This window comes from Mus caroli, unplaced genomic scaffold (genome assembly GCF_978045245.1).
Source record: "Mus caroli unplaced genomic scaffold, Mus_caroli_1 scaffold_6, whole genome shotgun sequence".
In the NCBI taxonomy this organism is placed as follows: domain Eukaryota; kingdom Metazoa; phylum Chordata; class Mammalia; order Rodentia; family Muridae; genus Mus; species Mus caroli.
Genome location: NW_028227261.1, coordinates 113,009,792 through 113,030,774, shown reverse-complemented (window position 1 = coordinate 113,030,774; position 20,983 = coordinate 113,009,792). Strand labels below are relative to the sequence as shown.

The 20,983-nt window shown below is 46.4% G+C and overlaps 2 protein-coding genes across 3 annotated transcripts in view; one reads left to right on the top strand and one right to left on the bottom strand.

The window, feature by feature from the left end:
• The window catches only part of Kif24 (kinesin family member 24), a 71,386-nt gene extending 70,375 nt beyond the window's left edge, over positions 1 to 1,011 (bottom strand). For both annotated transcript variants that reach the window (XM_085839416.1, XM_021160365.3), the window contains exon 1: positions 846 to 1,011. The gene's annotated coding sequence lies outside the window, so the exon portion shown is untranslated. The remainder of the gene's footprint in view (positions 1 to 845) is intronic.
• Positions 1,012 to 1,201: 190 nt separating this feature from the next.
• On the top strand, positions 1,202 to 17,452 carry Nudt2 (nudix hydrolase 2). Its single transcript, XM_021161107.3, has 3 exons — positions 1,202 to 1,310; positions 14,037 to 14,170; positions 16,785 to 17,452. Exons 2-3 carry the CDS (start codon positions 14,044 to 14,046, stop codon positions 17,099 to 17,101), a joined length of 444 nt encoding a protein of 147 aa, XP_021016766.1. The 5' UTR covers positions 1,202 to 1,310; positions 14,037 to 14,043; the 3' UTR covers positions 17,102 to 17,452.
• Positions 17,453 to 20,983: the final 3,531 nt, after the last annotated feature.

Here is a 20,983-nt window from a genome sequence, read left to right as displayed (position 1 = left end):
GTAGGCCAGACTACAATGTGGAGAGAGTTGGAGCAACCAAGTCACAGTTTTACCTCTCTAAACATATAGTTCCAGGATAGTCACATGTAACTTTGTCTCAAAACCAACCCACAAACAAAAACCACACAAACAAAAACTTAAAAAAAGAAAAGCAGTAAATAATGAAGTAATGTATGTACGCTAGCGGTCAGCTTGCTTCCTCCACTCTATTAACTGCCCAGAATTCCCTGCCTTGGGAATCTTGCCACCCACACTGAGCAGGTCATCCTGCCCCCAACGTGGGAACGCCAACGCTGAATTTTCTGTCTCTTTTGTATATGAGATTAGGGTGTCCTCTCTCTTCCACCTGCCCCCAAATCGACTTTGAATGGGGCAAGGCACAAAAGATAATTGAATCTATTTGTAGTGAGTTAAAGCCAACTGAACAAATATTTCCTTAAAAAAAAACAAAAAATAAAACAAAACAAAAAAAACCTACTATGCGTAAGACGCTGTGGAAAGGCTTGTCTTATCTCAGAGGTCAAAATTATATGAGAAAAAAGGAGAATGGGGTTTGCGGAAGTTCACAAAACAACCGAAAGTCCAATCGAAGCGCTCTGAAGAGCGTGTCGCAAAGGCAAGAGGCCTTTGGGGACGCAGAAAGGCCTCAAAGCTGGTGGTGGTCGAGGTAATTGCTGAAGAGGCCGTAGACAGGGAGATGAAACGGGAGAGAGCGCGAGAACCCGAGAAGCCAAGTTCTAGTTACCCAGCAAATACGGGTCTCGGCTCGCGCCGCTCGCAGACAGGAGCACCCGCTCCCGCGCAGGCGCAGAGCCTGGGCTCAAGCTAAAGCCACCGTTTCTCACCTCAGGGCAATCCGGGCTCAGTCAGTTTTCTCGGAGGACCGAAGAAATAGTGCTGTGAGGAGAAAGCCCTAAGGCCGGGTTAGCAGAGCGTCCGGTCAACCCGCCTTAGGTGTCCGCCAGGCCACATCCCCATGGCAACGCCACAAGCGCCAGTTCGAACGCGCGCGCCGACGCCCGCCCGCCCGCGGTCCCGCAGCACCGACCAATGGTCATTCACAGAGCCTGTCGCCTCGCCTCTAAAAGACCAATCAGAAATCAGAAGGGGAAGGGGGCGGTTCATTCTCCACCAATGGTTCCGCTTGAGGCAGATCTCGCGACGTTCCCAGCCAGAAAACCACGCCTCAGGGGCGGGTGGAAGCGCCTGATGCCCAATTCGGTGGCGCGCCTGAAGTGCAGCCGGGCTCTTCTGATTGGCTGGCGCGCTACGTCTCCGTTCGAGGACCGCCTTCTGCCTCTGGGCTTCGGGTGAGTGCTGGGGGGCTGGGGGGCGTGGGGAGTGTCGCGGGCTCCTGACCCGTTGCTGGCATTGAGGCGCGTGTAGGCCAGGCCTCATCCACTCGCGGGACCTCGGTTTATCTCTGTGCACCAGAGAGGACAAGGTTCAGTGGTGAGGGCGTGGGTCGGAAGAATCCCAGAGGCAGAGAGATTCACCTTTGGGACTTAGCGGGCCAATCATATCTTCTCCCTAGGCTTGCTTTGTAGTTATTGATTAAACCCTGCCTGCATTCCAAAAGATCTTACGTTTGGTAAAAATTATTACTTGTGTGTGTCTGTCTGTCTGTATGTATGTCTATGCGCGCCACGTGCGAGCAGATGCTCTCAGAATCCAGAAGGCGTCGGATCCCAGGAGCTGGAGTTAAACGTTGTGTGGGCCACCTGGTATAGGTTCCGGGGAACCGAACCCCAATCTTTTGGAAGAGTGACAGGTGCTCTTCAGCCCCCAGAGATAGAGTCACAAGATTCCCATCTTAAGGGAAAAAAAGGCGAAACAGCTTAAATCGAGAAGAGTCAAGTTGCCAACTCAGAAATGTTCTAATGTCCAGTGGCAATTAAGCTTAATGATGTTAGAAATTGGACATGTCTGCATTTGATTAACTACCCAAAAATATTTCTGAACCTTAGTTTTTATTTTTTTTTCCTTTTGTGAAAAAATAATAGTAAAGCTTCAACGGGTTGCAAAGACTAGTGGGAAAAAAATGCTTGGCCAGTCCTAGCTTCTCAGGTCAAAAAGGAACCAGCATAGTAGGAACAAATCCAGTAGCCAGCATGTGTGCAGCTCCATATGTACTTTAATGGAGTGCTTGTTTTTTGCTCAAAAATGAGCTATTCTGGGGCCTGGAGAGATGGTTCAGTGGTTAAGAGCCCTTACCTCTCTTCCAGAGAAATTTGAGTTCATTTCCCAGCATCCATGTCAAGTGGCTCACAGTTGCCTCCCAACTCCTGCTCCAGGGCATCCATGACCCTCTTCTGGACCTTTCAGGAACCCACATACCACACACAACTGGCAGACACACAAGACATAAACAAAAGTAAATCACTAATCAGTTAAAGAATTAATGTAATTCTTACTAATAAGGAAATACAGTATTCAAAAGAGGAGAAAATTGACAATATCTATATTAAAAGGAATTAATCTTGTTGATCTTTAAAAATTACTAATACTTAGTGTGAACACTGTTTATCAGCTGTTTCCTGAAAAATATAAAAATGATAGTGCATGTCTTTATTCCTAACAGAGGCTGGTGGAGGATCTCTGAGTTCCAGGAGAGACAGGGCTATGACACAGAGGTGGGGAAATTCTTGATTCAACTATTAGAAAGAGTTGACTGCCAGTATAATACAGAGAAGCATTCAGGTGGCCTATTATACTACAAGATAAGAGTGACTGGCATGTATTCATATGTCTGTCTACTCATACTTTAAACTCTCAACAATGAGAAATACATGTTAGAGTCACTTTACAAATGAGGACGTGTCTTTCAGGTAACAACCTGACCTGAGTGGCTGTTTCTTTCGCAGCAGTGTCAGCTATGCTTTCCTATCTTGTACTGTTTTGAACTGAAAGAGGGTGAAAATAATTTGGAATACCAGATTGGAAAGGGGGTGATTAGACAGGTAAATGCACCCAAATTCAGGGAAAGTGGCTCGTTTTAGTCACATACATTCCTTACATCTGTGAGGAAACTGACCCAGAGCAACTTGAGGAAGAAAGGGTTTGTTTGGCTTACTCATCCTCATCACTGTTCATTGTCAGAAGGAATCTGGAGACAGGAGCTGATGCAGGGACTGTGAAGGAGTGCTGCTTACTGGCTTGCTCCTTGTGGCCTGCTCTGCCTGCTTTCCTATAGAGCCCAGGACCCTGAGTGCAGGGATGGCTCCACCTACAGTGGGCCACCCACATCAATCACTAATTAAGAAAATGCCCTATAGGTTTGCCTACAGCCCAGTCTCATAGAAGCATTTTCTAAACTTGAGACCCCCTCTGTTGGAGACCTTACCCTGAGAAAGTAAGCCTTTCGCAGTTTCCCACCCTAATAAGCCAAACGGCCTTGTGTTAGGAGCCGGTCACCTCTTCCTCCCTATCCCTTCCTGGCACCTAAGACCCTAAAAGTTTGAATTATAGTCCCCTCTTCTTATCTCTTCCTGACTCCCAAGACTTCTAAGGACCTGAGTTATGTGCTGAGCCCAGCTTGACACCCTGGGCTGTTAAGGAGGAATCTACATTCCTGAAATAAGACTCAGGGTGCCTCTCACCTGCAGTCAGAATTCAGTCTTCATGTCCCCAGATGTCTACTTCTTTGTTCTTTGTTAATTCCTCCTCGACCCCTCCCTATTTTCTCTCACTGTGTTTTTATAATCAGGCTCCTAGCCTTCATTAAACAGACCTTGACAGGAACCCTCCTTGGTCTCTCTCCTTTTTCCTGCCCATTTCTCTTGCAGGTTTGTGGTTCCCCTCGTACCCACGAATAACTAGGTCCTGCTGGTCAGGACACCCCTCCTCTCCAGTGAGCCTAGCTTGTGTCAAGTTGACATAAAACTACTTAACACATGGGTTGTTGGAATATCTATGATCAAAGCAACTCTTTCTCTAATAGAAAATGTTGGATTTAGGAAACGAAGAATGCGATATCACTAAACTTTAGACCCAGTTTTTATTTGCCTTGTGGGTAGTCTATAGCACTTCAAATTCAACTCAGTTCAAAAAGAAATAGGTAACTTCTTCCTCTTCCACCAAGTTACCCAAACCAGACCCCTCTTCAGCAGCTCACAACTGTCTGTAACTCCAGTTCCAGGAAACCCAACTCCTCATACCAATGCATGTTTTTTAAAAAGATGGAAATAAGCTTGTAACATGTCTTTTTGCCTGCAGTCTTTTCTTCCAATTTGTTCTCCAATTTACTTACTGCCAAAAATGAGTTTGTAAAATGTCAGTCTGACCAAAATACACTCCACCTAAAACCAGTAGTCCTTATTGTCTACGGAGTAGGAATTAAACCAGGCATGGTGGCATGCCTTTAATCCCAGCACACCAGAGGCAGATAAATCACTGGGTTTGAAGCCAGCCTGATTTGCACAGAGTTCTGGGTCAGCAAGGGCTACATAGTGAGACCCTGTCTAAAATAAAAAGCAATATAAAGTAAGCTGCTTACCAATGGAATGCTGTTTTGTGTGAGCACTTTGCACATTCCTCCCTTGGTCTAGAAAGGCCTCCTTGCCTCACCTTCATATGAATTCAGCTATCCTTCAGAATCTTTATAGTGGAGCTCCAGACTTGGCTCAGTCTAGACATAACGTATATGCTGAGCAAGTATGAGGATCCCAGTGAGCCTGGCACTCAGGTGAAGACCACACACGTGCATGCACGTGGGCGCACACATTCTTATGGGGTGCCCTTACCCTAAAGAGCCTCCTTTACTGCCTGTCTCATGTACCCCTTAAGATGAGCGAAACACTTTGTAACGTCTGCCTGGCTGCCTTTTGCTTTCACTGGGCTGTGAACCTCTAGGAAGGGAGATGCTTTTAGTCTTCAGTTTCACATTTACCCTTCAGTCCTGCCATACAGGATGTACTCAGCGGACTACTGAAGGAAAACCGGCGGACTCCAGTATTAAAGCTCGCTTTCCATAGCTGAACAGCAGGTGGCACTAAAAGGCCACAGAACAAATTTTCCCTGAGCAGTATTTTTGTCCCAACCTTGACTGACTTTGGTCTGATCCTAGAAACCACTGTGTCATTAAAGGTAAAAGAAAATCTGACTTCTCCCTCTGCCGAATAGCAAAGCCGCAGAATGATTGTGTAGCTTGATCTCCCAGGGAAGGGGACGGAGGGCAGATGCCCAGAGAAAGGGGATTCTAGTTTTTTCATATGCTTAGGTTTTCTTTCTTTCTTTCTTTCTTCTTTTCTTCCTTTTAGTATTGTTACAAGAAAACATTATCATGGACGGATCCTTCATTGTTCCTCCAAAAACAAGGAAGCTAGTGAGTTGCAGAGAAGGCCACGGTGGAGTGGGCTGAGGAAGCAGTAGGCACATGGAGCCTGCTTATGAGCGAGCAGAGTCGCTCTTCCTCTGCTTTGGCCTGTGCAAAATTTCTAGACACCGGGTTTAGGAGAAACATGTGGTTTCAGTTCCTGTTTGTCAGGAAACAGCAGTGGGGTCGCGGACACCCGTGTCAAACAGGCACTTTTAGGAGCCTCAGGCTAAACTTTCCCCACCTGAGCTGGCTCTGGTTACGAGACAGCCGCCCAAGACCTGTTCAGTGGAAAAGCTTTTACCCAGACACCCTAAACAGACTCCAGATGAGTACAGATTAAAGACTAAGGCGCATTAAAACTGGTGGTGATTTTATTAAGCGTTTGTGCATGCTCTCAGAGCCATGTGTAACCTTAACCCTATTTCATGATAAGCAGAGCTGTTGAAGGTGAAAAAAAATTTGGAATCTTTGGAGTTAGATTTCTTTGGATTCAAATTCACATTATCAGCCATTATGCCACTGGGCAAGTATTGGAACCTTTTTTTTTTTTTTTTGAGACAGGACTCATGGACTCATGTGGCTCCAAAAGACCTCAGATCTATGTGTAGTGAAGTCTAGCCTCTCTGCCTTCCAAGGACTGGGATTACAGGTGCAAGATGCATGTCACTGAGCCTGGTTTAACGATTCTTAAGATTTCAGCTTTGAGAAAGACATAGTATGTGCTTTTGTGTTCATTTGGAAGGCAGAGGGAGGTAGGTCTCTGAGTTCAAGACCAGCCTGTTCTACATATCGTAAGACTCTGTCTTAAAATCCCAGTTTCCTCATAAACTAACACACATCTTAAAGGGTCATCCTTCGAGCTTGTTTGTTTGTTTGTTTGTTTGAGACAAGCTCTGATTCTCCTGCGTCAGTATCCTGAGGGCCAGGATTATAGGCATATGCTACCATGCCTAGCCTCAAAGGGTTCCTATTACATTAGAAACCTTAGCTGTCAGAAACTTTGCACAGTATAGGTGGCACAGTATTAGTACTTGACAGCATGGTGGCTTGAAGAGGATTCCGACCATCAGAAGCGTGAGGAGGATTTAAGGGATCTGTTATGTAAAGGCTGAAGGAACAGCTCAGTTGGAGAGTGTGCACCTCAGATGTGTGAAGTTTGAGTCCAGTCTAACCCCACAAATATAAATAAGCAAGCAAATAAAAATATGTTTCTGGGAGCCTGGGGGAGGGAACCGTTTGTGCAGCATTCTTGTTGAATACGGTAAACTATGGCAGCATATCATTTATCTGCGAATTCTTCCCCCACCCTCTGCCCGGCCCCCAATGTTGGTCCTGAATCTCCTAGGCTGTGAGGAAAGTCTGTCTGTGAAGAAAGCCAAGAGCATTTTCCCTTAGCTTCTGGAACCTTCTGATGACATTGAGGGTTTTTTGGTTCAGGTTTTTTTCTAACCACCTCAGGCACTCTGCCACTTTTCTGAAGTGTGAATTGCCTGCTGTCAGCCTGGAGTTCTCACCTCCGCAATCCTGGCTGCAGGCATATTTGCATATTGGATGCTGTGTTCTTTAACCCCCTGAGGTTTCAATCCACTTGGAGAATGTATGAGAGCTGAATACTTTCAAGCCCCTGGATAGTTTCAGCTCCCTCTTCTCCAAAAAAACAGAGAACCAACAATAGCTCCATTGACTTTTATGCAAATGGCACTCTTCAAGAAAACACTGGGCTGTTTCCCAGGGCCCCAGAACATACTTAAACATTTGTTTGAGTGGGAGGTGGGGAAAGAGTTCTGTTGAGTCAATGAACATCTGTTAAGAGCTGCTGAGCTGGGTTCCAAGGAGACAGACTCTGGGTCTGCTTCTTTCCTGCCAGAGGTACCAACAGAGACTCCTCCCTCACAAGGGATGCACACCTAACGTGGCTTTGTGCTGGGTCACTTTAATTAAACTGAAACTACATTTCCCAGAATTCCCCCTTTAAATATTTTATTATTTTCTGTGTTTGAGTGTTTTGCCAACACATATGTCTGTGTACCACATGCATACCTAGTGCCCAAAGAAGTGGGGAGCCTCCACGTGGATGTTGGGAATCAAACCTGGGTCCTTTCCAAGAGCAAGTGTTCTTGAAACTACAGAGCCAGCTCAACAGCCCCAGCATGTTGTGAAGCACAGAGCTGGCATGGTTACAGTACATATACTTTAATAGCAGTCCGTTGGCTCACCTTGCTGATAAAGGACAGCATCATCCAGGCCTGCAGAAATCTCAGCGCATTTGAGATCCTCCCCTTCAGCCCTTTTGCATCCTAGGTTAGATGACCTTCATCTGTAGAGGGCTCTGGTTTTACGTGCTGGTCACCTGTGTCACCAAGCCTAGAAGCTCTGAAAGGAGGAAGTCTAGGGTTCTAGTTTGTCATTGTGAGTTCCAGTCATCCTCACAGATCTCAATTTGCTCTTTTAGTTTTGTCCTTCTCTTTTCTGTCTCACATCCAATCCCGCCCCCGGACTGCTAATGTTATTAGTCTTTAGGCCCAACAGCATATGCGGAGGTGACTGACTTGTTCCCAAAATACACAAAATATAATCCTGAGCTGGACATAGTGTGTGCTGAGGTAGGACGATCTCAAAATTAAGGCTAGCTTGAACTACATAATGAGCTTAAGACTAAGCATGATCTGTGTATTAATATCCTGTCAGGAAAAGCCAAGGTCTAGGAGTGTTGCCTAGTGGTTAGGGTACTTGCCTAGCACGCACAGATTCCCAGCAGCACACATACATTCCTTATAATTCCTCCTAGTGAACCCTTACTAGATGTCTCTGATCGCGTCTTAAAGTAGAGATTTATGGAGTTATTACCAGCTAGACGACACCATAGAAAAGCTGATGCCTGAGCTACTTCAACAATTAAGGTTAGGAGTCAGAAACATGGCTTAGTAGGTAAAGTACTTGTATAAGTTTGACAATGCAGTCAGTCACTGAATATACAGAAATGGGAGAGAACTCCACACATGTGCCATGTTGTACCTATACCCGCAACGATAACTGTAGGTAAACAGTCATTTTTACAGGGATAAGTGGGAAGGGTTGTTTGTATGACGTTTGGGATAGGCTTCCAGTTCACAGCTTTTTTAAGCCACGCAATTGAAAGGGCACTGGGGAGTCCTCCCTTTCTGGAAGCATTGCGTTCTCCGTGAGTCCAGCATACGCAGAGTGAGCGTCTGGTCTCACCTGTTCTGACAGTTGGAGGCCCGCTGTCTTCACTGTGGCCTCCTTACACACTGCTAGAATGTACCTTGTCTACTAGACTGAGCTTGTCTTCCCTTTCCTCTTCAAAGGAAAAGACTAGCCTGTCCTCTCTTCTGGGGGTTTACATGGCCACCCGAGGCCCATCTTCTTGTCCTTCGTGAAAACATCTTTCTTTTCTCATGCTCTATTTGTGGTGGTAGTCGTGAGGAGAAGTATACTGGTGCTTCCTGTCTTAGGAAGGGCAATAGCCTCTCTAGACTTAGACTTCTAAGTTTACCTTGTGCTTCAACATTCACTATATGGGGCTCTTTAAGGGGCAAGAGGAAAGTACTTTCTTTCTTTCTTTTTTTTTTTTTCCTGAGACAGGGTTTCTCTGTGTAGCCCTGGCTGTCCTAGAACTCACTCTGTAGACCAGGCTGGCCTCGAACTCAAAATCCACCTGCCTCTGCCTCCCGAGTGCTGGGATTAAAGGCCTTCGCCACTACGCCCGACTTAGGAAGGTACTTTCTTTTTTTTTTTTAAAATAATTTATTTAGTTTTATGTGCATTGATATGAGGAGGGTATAACCCCCGGAACTGGAGTTACAGTCAGTTGTGAGCTGCCATGTCTGTGCTGGGAATTGAGCCCAGGTCCTTTGGAAGAAGAGCCAGTGCTCTTACCCCTCAGCAATCTCCCCAGCTCTCATCTATTACTTTTTACTCATCCTTGAAGGAAGGACATAGGACCAATTACCTGTTTCTATATGAATTTTAAATCCTTGTTGAGTAGTTATGCAGTGACAAGGTGCTTTCAGAATGGAGAATGTTCTCAGCATTAGTAAGGAGTCAGGAACATAGAACACGGTGTTTTGGAAAGCCTACACACTACTACTTTACATAGGAATTTTTTAACTCAAAAAAGATCTCATTATACATATTCTGTACCATTCTTTCCTCAATTAATATATCCAAAAATATTTTCTTACAGCCAGAACATTTGGTTCTACACCATTTTTAATGATGTGTGTGTGTGTGTGTGTGTGTGCGCATGCGCCACAGAGATAGACGTATGTACTGAAATGTAATTAACCATTGCCACATCAATGGATTTTTTTTTTCTGGTTGAAAAAAGTACACATATAGAGACCCTCTCTCCAAAAAAAAATAGATTTGTTTTTTATTATTTTCAGTGTGTATGTGTAAGTGCAGTGCCCACAGAGTCCTGAGGCAACGAATTTGCCTGAAAATGTGGCTTTACTGGTGCTTGTGAACTGTCCAGTGTTGATGTGGGAACAAACTTGGGTTCTCTGAAAGAGCAGTATGTCCTCTTACCTGCTGAGCCACCTGTCCATCCCTCTGGCTGTCTCTTTGATATTACAAGGTTTTTGTGAGTATCTCTTGTGTGCATCTTTTTTTAATGGCATCAATTAGCCCAAGCTATACAGCCCTGGATGACCTTGGCCTTGTGCTCTGGCCCTCACCTCTCAGGTACTGAGATTATAGATATGAATCACCATGCTTGGTGCAGTGTCTCCTGGCTGGCCTAGAATTCACTGTGTATACCAAGCTGGCCTCAAACTCACAGAGCTCCAGAGTGCAGAGATGAAAGTTGTGTACTAAAATACCCGCATACACAGTGTGGGGTTTGTTTTTTTGGGTTTTTTTTTTTTTTTTTTTTTGGTTTTTCAAGACAGGGTTTCTCTGTAAAGCCTCGGCTGTCCTAGAACTCACTCTTTAGACCAGGCTGGCCTCGAACTCAGAAATCTGCCTGCCTCTGCCTTCCGAGTGCTGGAATTAAAGGCGTGTGCCACCACGCCCAGCTCCACAGTGTGTTTCTTAAAACAGAGTTCATTTCTAGTCCTTAGGGCTGTCCTACCCACCAGTTTAGAATTATTTGAGTGTCTAAGTTTGTAACGTGGTGATAAAACACTTGTCTAATATGCATGAGGCCTTCATTTTAATCCCAGCCACCAAAAAAAAAAAAAAAAACCCACAAAAACAAAAAACAAAAAAACTAAAACCAAAGGAGAAGCAAGAGGGGTGGGGTGTGGAGGGGTGGGGTGTGGAGGGGTGGGGTGTGGAGGGGTGGGGTGTGGAGGGGTGGGGTGTGGAGGGGTGGGGTGGGATGGGGTGGGGTGCGGTGGGGAAGGTGTTGGTTTACCCCTGAGAAGCTGCTGTTCCCTAAAATAGCATTTGATAGCCTTCCTGAGAATTACTCTGGAAGAGGTGTTTGGGGCCTGACTTCTATGCCTTTGACAGCTCAAAGTGCCTCTTTTTGTTGGTTTATTCTTTTGTGTGAGACAAGGTTTTGCTCTGTAGCCCAGGCAGGCCTCAAATTTGCAGTGATCCTCCTGCTTCAGCCTCCCTAGCACTGGGATAACAGGTGCATGCCATCGTGTTTGGCGGCCCATCTTGATTAAACACCAACAAGGGAACATAGCATATAGAGGTGGCTTATTTCTCTTCTGTGGTCCCACTTTAGGACCTTTACCCAGATGTTAACCTCCACCTGGGCCACATTCTCTTTTCCTCTGTGGAGTTAACCTTTTCACCCTTTTCTCTGTTCCAAGGTCCCTTCTTTCAGTAAGCCTGCTATAATCCCTCAAAGGAGGTCAGATCTTGGGCTATCACATGTTTTTCTTTTGTGACCTATACCGTGTGTGTGTCTGTCTGTCTGTCTCTGTGTGTGTGTCTGTCTGTGTGTCTGTGTGTGTGTCTGTGTGTGTGTCTGTGTGTCTGTCTGTGTTTGTGTCTGTGTGTGTCTCTGTGTCTGTGTGTGTGTGTGTGTGTCTGTGTGTGTGTGTCTGTGTGTGTGTGTCTGTGTCTGTGTGTCTCTGTGTCTCTGTGTGTGTGTGTCTGTGTCTGTGTGTCTCTGTGTCTCTGTGTGTGTGTGTCTGTGTCTGTGTGTCTCTGTGTGTGTGTGTCTGTGTGTGTGTCTGTCTGTGTGTCTGTGTGTGTGTGTCTGTGTGTCTCTGTGTCTCTGTGTGTGTGTGTGTGTGTGTCTGTGTGTCTGTGTGTGTGTGTGTGTGTGTCTCTGTGTCTGTGTGTCTCTGTGTGTGTGTGTCTGTGTGTGTGTGAATGTCTCACATGTATGTGTGCATGCATGTGGATGGGGTGGGTGTTCTATGGCACACGTTTAGACATCAGAAAGCAACCTTTCTGTTGTTGATTCTTTACTTGGGTTGTCAGGCTTTGGAACAAGCACTTTGCCCCTTGAGCCATTTTAGCCATCCTCTTCCAAATGTTATTCCATACAGAGAGAAATCTTCTGAGCTTTAATCTGTGCCAGGCACTGTTCTAACACACTATAGAAATAAACCAGTTAGGCACACACTTTGAGAACTCTGGAGACAGAGGCAGGTCGATCTCTGTGAATTCGAGGCTAGCCAGGGCTACTTTAATGAGACACACACACACACTGCCCTCATCTCAAGAAATAAAGAGAAAAAAGAAAGAAGAAAATTTTACCCGGCAATAGCCAGGTATGCTTCTCCCCACAGTTACCTGGCAACAGCCAAGTAGGCCTGACCCACTATAAAAGGGGCTGCTTGCCCCCTCCTCTCTCTCTTGTTCCTCTCTTGGTCACTTGGCCTCTTACTCTTCTCTTCTTGTTTCTGCTCTGTCTCTTCCCTCCTCTCTCCTCATTCCCCTCCCCCTCCTCTCTCCGTGTGCTCATGGCCGGCCTCTACTCCTCTTCTCCTCTACTCTTCTCTCTCTGCCTTTCTCTGCCTCTACTACCCTCTCAATTCCCACCCCATACCCCAAATAAACTCTGTTCTGTACTATTGGTAGTTCTTCTAGCTACCGCTTCAAGTAGAACTGTTTCCTTCTACAATTAACATCAGAGCTGAACCCAGATCTAGGCTCACACTCATGCTTGTGAATGTTTGTGATAATTTGCCTCTGTTACTTTTCATTTGGACTGCATGCATATATGACTTCCTAGACATGGATATGAGTCTGAAAATGAACAAAAGTGACTTGGTATACCAGACTACCTAAGTGACCCCACTGAGTCATGAGAAAACACCTTAGAGTCTCTGCTTTAAGGACTCAGGATATAGTCTGAGAGAAATGGGATTGTGAGTTTGATTATACTACTTTCATTGCATTCTCTGATTTCTAGCATCTTTTCTGTTTCAGTGAATTTGTTTTTGAGTCTTTATAGTCTCAAAACTAATATACACAAGCCCTGAGTTTCATAGGGATCTTAGGGTAGAGGCCTCTTGACTAGGGTGGTTCCCAGGGTCCTGTAGTTGCACACAAAGGTTTGTCCCTGATTCCTGGATTCCCCTCTGTTAGATTTATGTTACCGTACAAAGCACCATAGCCAAAAGCAACTTGAGGATGAAAGAGTTTATTTCAGCTCATGCTTCGTCATGAAGGGAACTCAAGGCAGAAACCTGGAGGCAGTAACTAAAGCAGAGGCCACAGAGGAATGTTGCTTGCTGGCTTTCTCCTCCTGGCTTGCTCAGCCTGCTTTATTTGTGTTTGTTTATGGAGACAGGGTTTCTCTGGGTAGCCATGGCTGTCTTAGATTTGTCTCTAAACCTCAAACTCGGAGAAATCCACCTGCTTATGTCTCTCCTCCTCCTCCTGACCGCTGGGATTAAAGGCATGTACTGCCACCCCTGGATGGTCAGCCTGCTTCTTATACAACCCAATTCTACTTTTGTAGGGAAGACACCACCTCCAGTGTGTTGTGCTGGGCCTTTGTTGCAGGAAATATTAAAAGGAGCGTCAAGTTCCTGAGCTATGCCCAGCTACTCTGCCCAGCGGTCTCACAAAGCTAGCTCACCACAGTCGGCAGTCTTCCCTTTTCCAGTTCACCTGCCTCAGTGCCACACGTACCTTCTCAGCCATAAACCCCCTGTGGTTGGTGGTCCCAAATTCCAGTAACCCAGTAAATCAAAACTCTAGACGTTTATAATTAATCAGTCAGATTTATATATCAATAAATTCTCAATTCACAAGATGCTCACACAATAATTTCAGAGCCAGTTGATAATGATACAAGCTGCCCACCTAGATTAGACAAGTTATCCCAATTATTCTATTCTTATGATATTCATATCTACCTGTGGCTATTTAAAACCATGTGGAATCTGGATCATCTTCCTCTCCTTCCATCTTCCTTTCTTCTCTCTGTCCTTCCCTCTGTCCTGGTCTCTGAAACTCTTTGCTCTGCCTCCCTTTTCCCTGTCCAATCACAGGCTTCTTCTTGTATTAATATTTAAAGTGATTGGACAGTAAAAATTCTGCTACAGGCCTTCCCACATAAACCATTGGCGTTTTCTTAACTGAGGCATCCTCTTCTCAAGATGACTAGTTTGTGTCAAGCTGACAATGACTAACTTCCATTCCTTGATGTGATGTCTTTTGGGGGGTTGTGAGATCATGATTAGCCTGTCCTTGCTATTCTTCAGCTACTGGCCCCCCACGAGTGAATTTTTCTGTTGTGTATAACTTCCTAGTGTCTCACATCTTTTTTTTAACTTCATAGATAGATCATGGCCCTGAGGGCATGTGGCTTGATCATCTTCCGAAGACACCTTATTCCCAAGATGGACAACAGTACAATTGAATTTCTGCTGCTGCAGGCATCAGACGGCATTCATCACTGGACTCCTCCCAAAGGTGCGGGGACAGATGGTTGGGTTTTTTGGGGGGTGGAAATGCCAAGCTTGGCTCAGGAATCCACCCTGCCAGGCCCCCTACAAGGCTTGTTTTTCAGTGCCTGTACAGCAAGAGGAGGTGGCAGAGGCAGGAGCACTTAATCCTTTCTCTTAAGGCCTCCAGGCCAGCTCAGAGCTAGAAATAGGACTCTGCAACTGACCCAGGGCAGACATAGCATCTGGTGGTTTTATATCACTCGCCTGTGCTCTAGCCCATGAATGACTCGACAGGAGAAGAACCACTGGGCTGGGGATTGGGAATGTTGAGGTTGAGTAATGACTGGGCTGTGTGCCCACCTTTCTGGGCTGAGTGCTTCATCTGTCAGAGTAGAGGTTGACTTTAAAATCGCGAGTTCTCCCCCTGCCCCTTTTAGTGATTTCATTTGATCACGCTCCTTTGCTGCTTTGTCCCTTCTCTAGGGTTTTCTTACGTGGACCACATGTCCAGGGAGAATGGCTCCTGGAGGTGTCGGAAGCACAGAGGAGCTGGGCCTCCCATAGGTCACCTGCATATTCTGGCAGGGATGGAAGAGTGACAGTGACAGGGTCCTCTCAGCCCAAGAGATCATAGAGCCCTTGGGGTTGTAGACTCAGCAGCCACCTTTGCCCTGGCTGCCTCACTTAGGACCAAGGACAGAGCTGGTCAGATTTTCAGGAGGCAGAACAGTAAGGACCAGTGGCCTGGAGCCTTAGACATGGCGACGATATGTTTGTAAGCAGGTTAGTTTTCATCCACCAGCATTTTGGATGCTGTCTTAAGGGTACAGAAGCTTTCTTTCCTAAAAGAGAAGGCAGACTACATAGGCAGAAGTGACCTGAGTGACTATCCCTTGAGGAGCCTGTACCCACTGAGTATGTGTTTTCATAAGTCTTTTCCAAAGTCCACTTCCAAGCCACTGGGTGTGTCTTACTTTTTCTGAATGCTCTTGTTCTGTTAATCCTCACGCTGCCAGGTGGTGGTGGCAGTGGCAGTGGTGGCAGCCACACATTCCTTTAGTCACAACACTTGGGAGGCAGAAGCAGGCTCATCCATCTTTGAGTTCAAGGCCAGCTTGGTCTTCAGAGCCAGTACCAGGACAGCCAGGGCTATACAGAGAAACCCTAACTTAAAACAACAACAACAAAAACAAACAAACAAAAGAAGAAGAAAAAAATCTCATACTTATATTAAAATTATCCTTATCCAACTCTGCTTCAGACAGGGGTGGAGTGGGGTGATGAAGCCACCCTTGATTGAGGCCATTGGGATGGTCCCAGTGAGCAAGAACAGATTGGCTCTGGCAGTTGCTGGGATGAGGTCCCAGGGTAAACAGCCCCAGCTAAGACAAAAACAGCTGGGGAGGCAAAGCCAGCTCTGAGGTTGGGAGAAAAGAAACCAGAGAAGAAATTTTCACACATTTGAGCTGCACAGGGAAGAACAAGGTAAAAGAGAGGTGTCCCAAATACTGTAAATAGGAATATTCACACTTATCTCCTGACCACCGGAGTCACACCACGTGAGGAGATGTCAGAGGACCTCTCCTAATCAGTTCCTGCTGGCAGTCATAGGCAGCAAACTGAATAGATATTTGGGAGGGTGGGCTATGTAGACCCCTGGGAAGTAGACCACCTAGTGTATTAGCTCCACCTCCAGGCCAAGAAGGGAACAGCTAGCCATTCCTGCTCCTGAACCAGGAGGACCCCCTCAACAACCTGCCAGAGCCAGGAGTAGATAGAGGTTACTAGAACCCTCTCGTTGCTTCTGGGCCCTTCTGGGACACTAAGAATTTGTGGGAAAGGCATAAGGGTAAAGCTGGGGACCACTACAGTCTGCAGAGCTTCAAGTTCTGCTGCAACAGTTTCTTGGCAGCTGTCTGCTTGGATTTGGGTCTTGCCAACAAATTTTCTTAGAACTGGCTCTTGGATTGTCCTTAGTCTTAAGTTCCCATCAGGCCTTTCCCTGTGAGTCTGAAATCTGGCCTTGCTCAGTTAGAAAGATGAAAACAATTTGAAAGGCCTTGATGGCTACTTGGAAACAGCTGCTGGTGCAGTGGTGCAGGGCCTGTGCCTGCTAACTGTGGAGGCTTGAGCCCTCGCTGGGTTTCTCAGCTAGCTCCCACTCTGCCAAGAGACTCCCCCCACCCCTTGGAAAGATTACCTTAAGATCTCCAAGGGAAAAGCATTCCCTGTGAAAAATGGAGGGGGGAAGCTAAAAGACTAGGAAAGCAGATCCAAGGAAAGCCATCTCAGCACCTGAAGGCAGCAAGTGTCCTGGGATGAGGATGTAGCTCAGCGGGAGAGCGTTTGCCCCCAGCACACAGCCCCATCGTTAGCACAGCAAAAACTGGAAGAAGCGTCTAAATCTGACCTTCTGGACACATTTGTTTCACTCCACAAAGATAGATTAGGAGGAAGGGATTTAGTTCTCAGTCCTTGAGAACCCAACGCTGTCTGCCTTGTAGCTCCTCCTAGGCATGATAGGATATTAACCATCTCCAGGGGAAAGTCATTGAAGACCCCATCTTTATATCATCTGTCCTGGAAAACTCCAGCTTCTGTTAGTATTGAAGATTTCTTCTTTATTTTCTTCTAACCAGGCCATGTGGACCCAGGAGAGAATGACTTAGAAACAGCCCTGCGAGAGACTCGGGAGGAAACAGGCATAGAAGCAAGCCAACTGACCATCATTGAGGGGTTCAGAAGGGAGCTCAATTATGTGGCCAGGCAGAAGCCTAAAACGGTCATTTACTGGCTGGCAGAAGTGAAAGACTACAATGTAGAGATCCGCCTCTCCCAGGAGCATCAAGCCTACCGCTGGCTGGGGCTGGAGGAGGCCTGCCAGTTGGCTCAGTTCAAGGAGATGAAGGCAACACTCCAAGAAGGACACCAGTTTCTCTGCTCCACACCGGCCTGAGCTGACCAGAACAAATGCTTCCATTGCCTCCTTAAGGGTTTTTCAAGATGAACCCACCCTTCCATCCAGGGAAGGATGCACAGGTCATGGCTTGTTAACAACCAAGAGCAGATAGGTTAGTGAAATTAAAATTAACTCGGCACTCTGAGGTGACAGCAAGGAAGCCCTGGATTCAATCCCTAGCATAGAAAATAGTGACTTTAAAAAGTAAAGCAAGGATTTTACTTTAAAATAATTACTTTCAAAGCAAGAATTTTAGCTAAGTTAAAAAGCAAAGGAGGGGTACGGTTTTTTAAATGACAGCCCCGAAGTATGTCTTTTGTCATTTATAAATAAACTGGAAGCAACGTACATGCCCTTTCAACCTGTGATGCTTTCTTGGACTCACGCCATTGGTTGGGGAAAAGAAAATTGAAATGAGTCAGAGCTTTAGATGTAACCGAAGGGAATCCTTAGACCACTTGGCCATTCCGATTGTGTAAACTATAGGAAACTGTATGTCCAAATACTATACCCCAAAAAGCTAAGGGCTCGGGCACGAGACTGGAAGAAACCCAGCACATGGAGGGTAACCCCTCTGCTTCCGCAACTCTGTGCATCTCCTCCCCCGAATACAGACCCGTAGAGTTGGAATCTCCAAGCCGTAGAACTGAAGTGCAGGAATTGAGCGTTTTATTCAGATCTTTCTCCAGCACCCTTTTATAGGGGCCTAGGGAGTGTTTCAGATCCAACCCTTAGCACTGCACCCTCACCTTTTATCCTGGGCTGTCTCCCAGTCAGCATGATTGAAGTAGAGAATGAGGCATGCCCATGTTCACAGGCTCTAGTGATCTATACTCCTCCCCCAGAACTACCTTCCCCGTGCTCAGCAGACTTTGCACTGCTGTTTCTTCCTAACCCCCACCTACTGGCTTTCCCCGCAGCACCACTGTAAGACCCCGAGGTGCAAGAATCTGGTCTCAGCCTTCTGTTGTTTTGCTACTCGGGCTCAAGGAATGCTGAGGCAGGCGTTAGATCTTAGAGCCCTTCCAGAAGCCGCTAGCAGCCAGGTTCATGTGGATTTTATTAGAGGGCTGTTGCCCAACGAAGTGCAGAAGATTGGAGGGGAAGGGGCATTGGCAAAGGTCAGCCTGGATTACAGAGTCAAGAGCAGCCACCCCAAAGGGAGACCAGTCACCTGGTCCTAAGCAGGCTTCCAGATGTTTCCAGTCACTGATCCTCCGTAGACAGGGCAGTGCTCGTGAACAGATCTTGGCGCACAGCCAGGGACCTAAATGGTTTGTTCCTCACCCCTTTGAGCAGCGCTCTCCAGAGGAGGCCTGCTGCAGGAAGTTTTTGGAGCTTAATGTTCCCTTCTAGGCCAGCAGGGACCACATCCCACTGATTTAATAAATGCCTGCTGGGCAGTAGTGCCAAACCACAGGCAGGCTGCCTCCTAACAAAGACTGGCCGGCCAGTCAGCCCTGTGCGCTTAGAACGGGAGGCTGGGATCTGAAAAGTGTAAAACCTCACACATCAAAGTTGCAAGGGACTGAAAATGGCCTGATTTTGCTGTTCACTTTTTTTTGCATGGGAGAATTTATGACGGGTGACACGGGTGTCATACGCCTGTTGAGGCTCAGCACTTTAGAGGCTGAGGCAGGAGCGTTGCTGAGAGTGCAAGACCAGTCTGAGCTACAAAGAACAAAAATGGTTGGAGAGATGGCTCAGCGGTTAAGAGCACTGACTGCTCTTCCAGAGGTCCTGAGTTCAATTCCCAACAACCACATGATGGCTCACAACCATCTGTAATGGGATCCGACACCCTCTTCTGGTGTGTCTGAAGACAGCTACAGTGTACTCATAAATAAATGCCCATACACATAAAATTATTTTTTTTTTTGAGACATGATTTTTCTGTGTAACCCTGGGTGTCCTGGTACTCACTCTGTAGACTGGGTTGGCCTTGAATTTAGAGATCTGCCTGTGCCTCTGCCTCCCAAGAGCTGGGATTAAAGGTACGGGATCACCATTGCCTGGCAATTTTTTTAATTTTTAAGGAAGGAAGGAAGGGAGGAAAGAAGGAAGGAAGGAAAGAAGGAAGGAAGGAAGAAGGAAAATAAAATAAAAGCAGCAGACACAGAGTAAGGAGGACGTGGAGAGGAGGAAGGACAGTCAGTGGCCCTTGGTCATGGAAGTTGTCTATATGTGGGAAGCTTTGAGCCTAAGGTGCCACAGGGAAAACCCTTTAGAATATCTTACATGGAGTGGCCGAGATGCCTCAGCGTTTAAAACGCTTGCTGTGCATGCCTAACAACTTGAGCTTGATCCCCAGATTCCAGGGGGAAGAAGAGAACCGATCCCTAAAACTGGTCCTCTGATGTCTGCACACATGCCGTGGCATGCCCATACCCACACTCATTCATCCCATCATTGTCATTGTCAATCGTACCGTTCTGGAGACATTCTTCTGGTCCTTACAGAGTGCTCCATTAACATAGATACAGAGGGCTGGAGAGATGACTTAGAGGGTAAGAGCACTTTTTGCTCTTGCAAAGGGCCTGAGTTCCATTCTCAGCACCTACATGGGTTGTGCAATGCCTCGTCTGACTTCCATGGGCATCAGGCACACTGTGGTATGCACTTGGTGCACATATATACATACAGGCCAACCACTCATACATAAAAATTAAACACAGGTACAAATCAGTCATGGTAACGTTTATCTATAATCTCACAAGTGGCCTCTCCTGGGCTTCTTACAGTGCCAGGTTTCAGCTGCTCTTCATGGCTCCTTCATCCCTTAAAGCCTGTGTGTTGAACCCCAAGGAAACAATTCTAAGAAGATTGTCTCAACGATGTCGGTCTCTTCACACAACTGGTTCTTCAGCACAAGCTGACCAGAATCACAGATTGCTAATTCTAAAGATCAAATGGTCGGTCCCCATGGAGTCTTTTAGGAACTCTCAAACTTCCCTCTGTTTCTTTACGAGCCAGACCTTCACCATCTGCCCTGCTCTCAGCTTTATATTCTAAGTTCCCATAGGTCTTAGGATTACTATTGTGACGATGAAACACCATGACCAAAAACCAGTTGTGGAGGAAATGGTTTATCTGGCTTTACACTTCCACACTGCAGTCTTTCACTACTGCAGTCTATCACTACTGCAGTCTCTCACTGAAGGGAGCCAGGACAAACTCGAACAATGGGAACCTAAAGGCTGGGGCTGATGTGGAGGCTACGGAGGGGTGTTGCTTACTGGCTTGCTCATCTTTCTTGTAGAATACAGCCTGCCCCCATCAATCATAAATTAAGAAAATACCCTAGGGCTGGAGAGATGACTCAGTGGTTAAAAGCACTAGACGCTCTTGCAAAGGGTCCAGGTTCAATTCCCAGCACCCACATGGCAGCTCACAACTGTCTGTAACTCCAAGAACTGACACCCTCGCACAGACATACATGCAGGCAGAACACCAATGCACATAAAAACAAACAAAAAGAAAACACCCTACAGCTCCATCTTATAGGGGCCTTTCCCCGACTTTGTCCACTCTTCTCAGATAACTCTAGCGCGAGTCAAGTTGACATAAACGTAGCCAGCACACCATAACAGCTCATTCAGCTCTGATCACACAATGACTTTTCTAGCCCAAAGTTCCAAAATCTTCCACATGGATAAGAAGAGAAGCGAACAGTCCTCCCTAATGTCTCAAGAGAGCTTGGTTTGGGGAAATAGAGCCTCAAGGGGGATCATCCTTTCTTTGAGAAATCCTTAATCATCTTTGTTAAGTCTAGGGCTCCGAAAGTCCTGCCTCCTTCAAAAGCTTCCCTAAGATGCTCAGAGAGCTCTGCCTTCCATTCCTCTTAAGCTACTTTCTCATCCTTAAACTCATGTTGCCTAT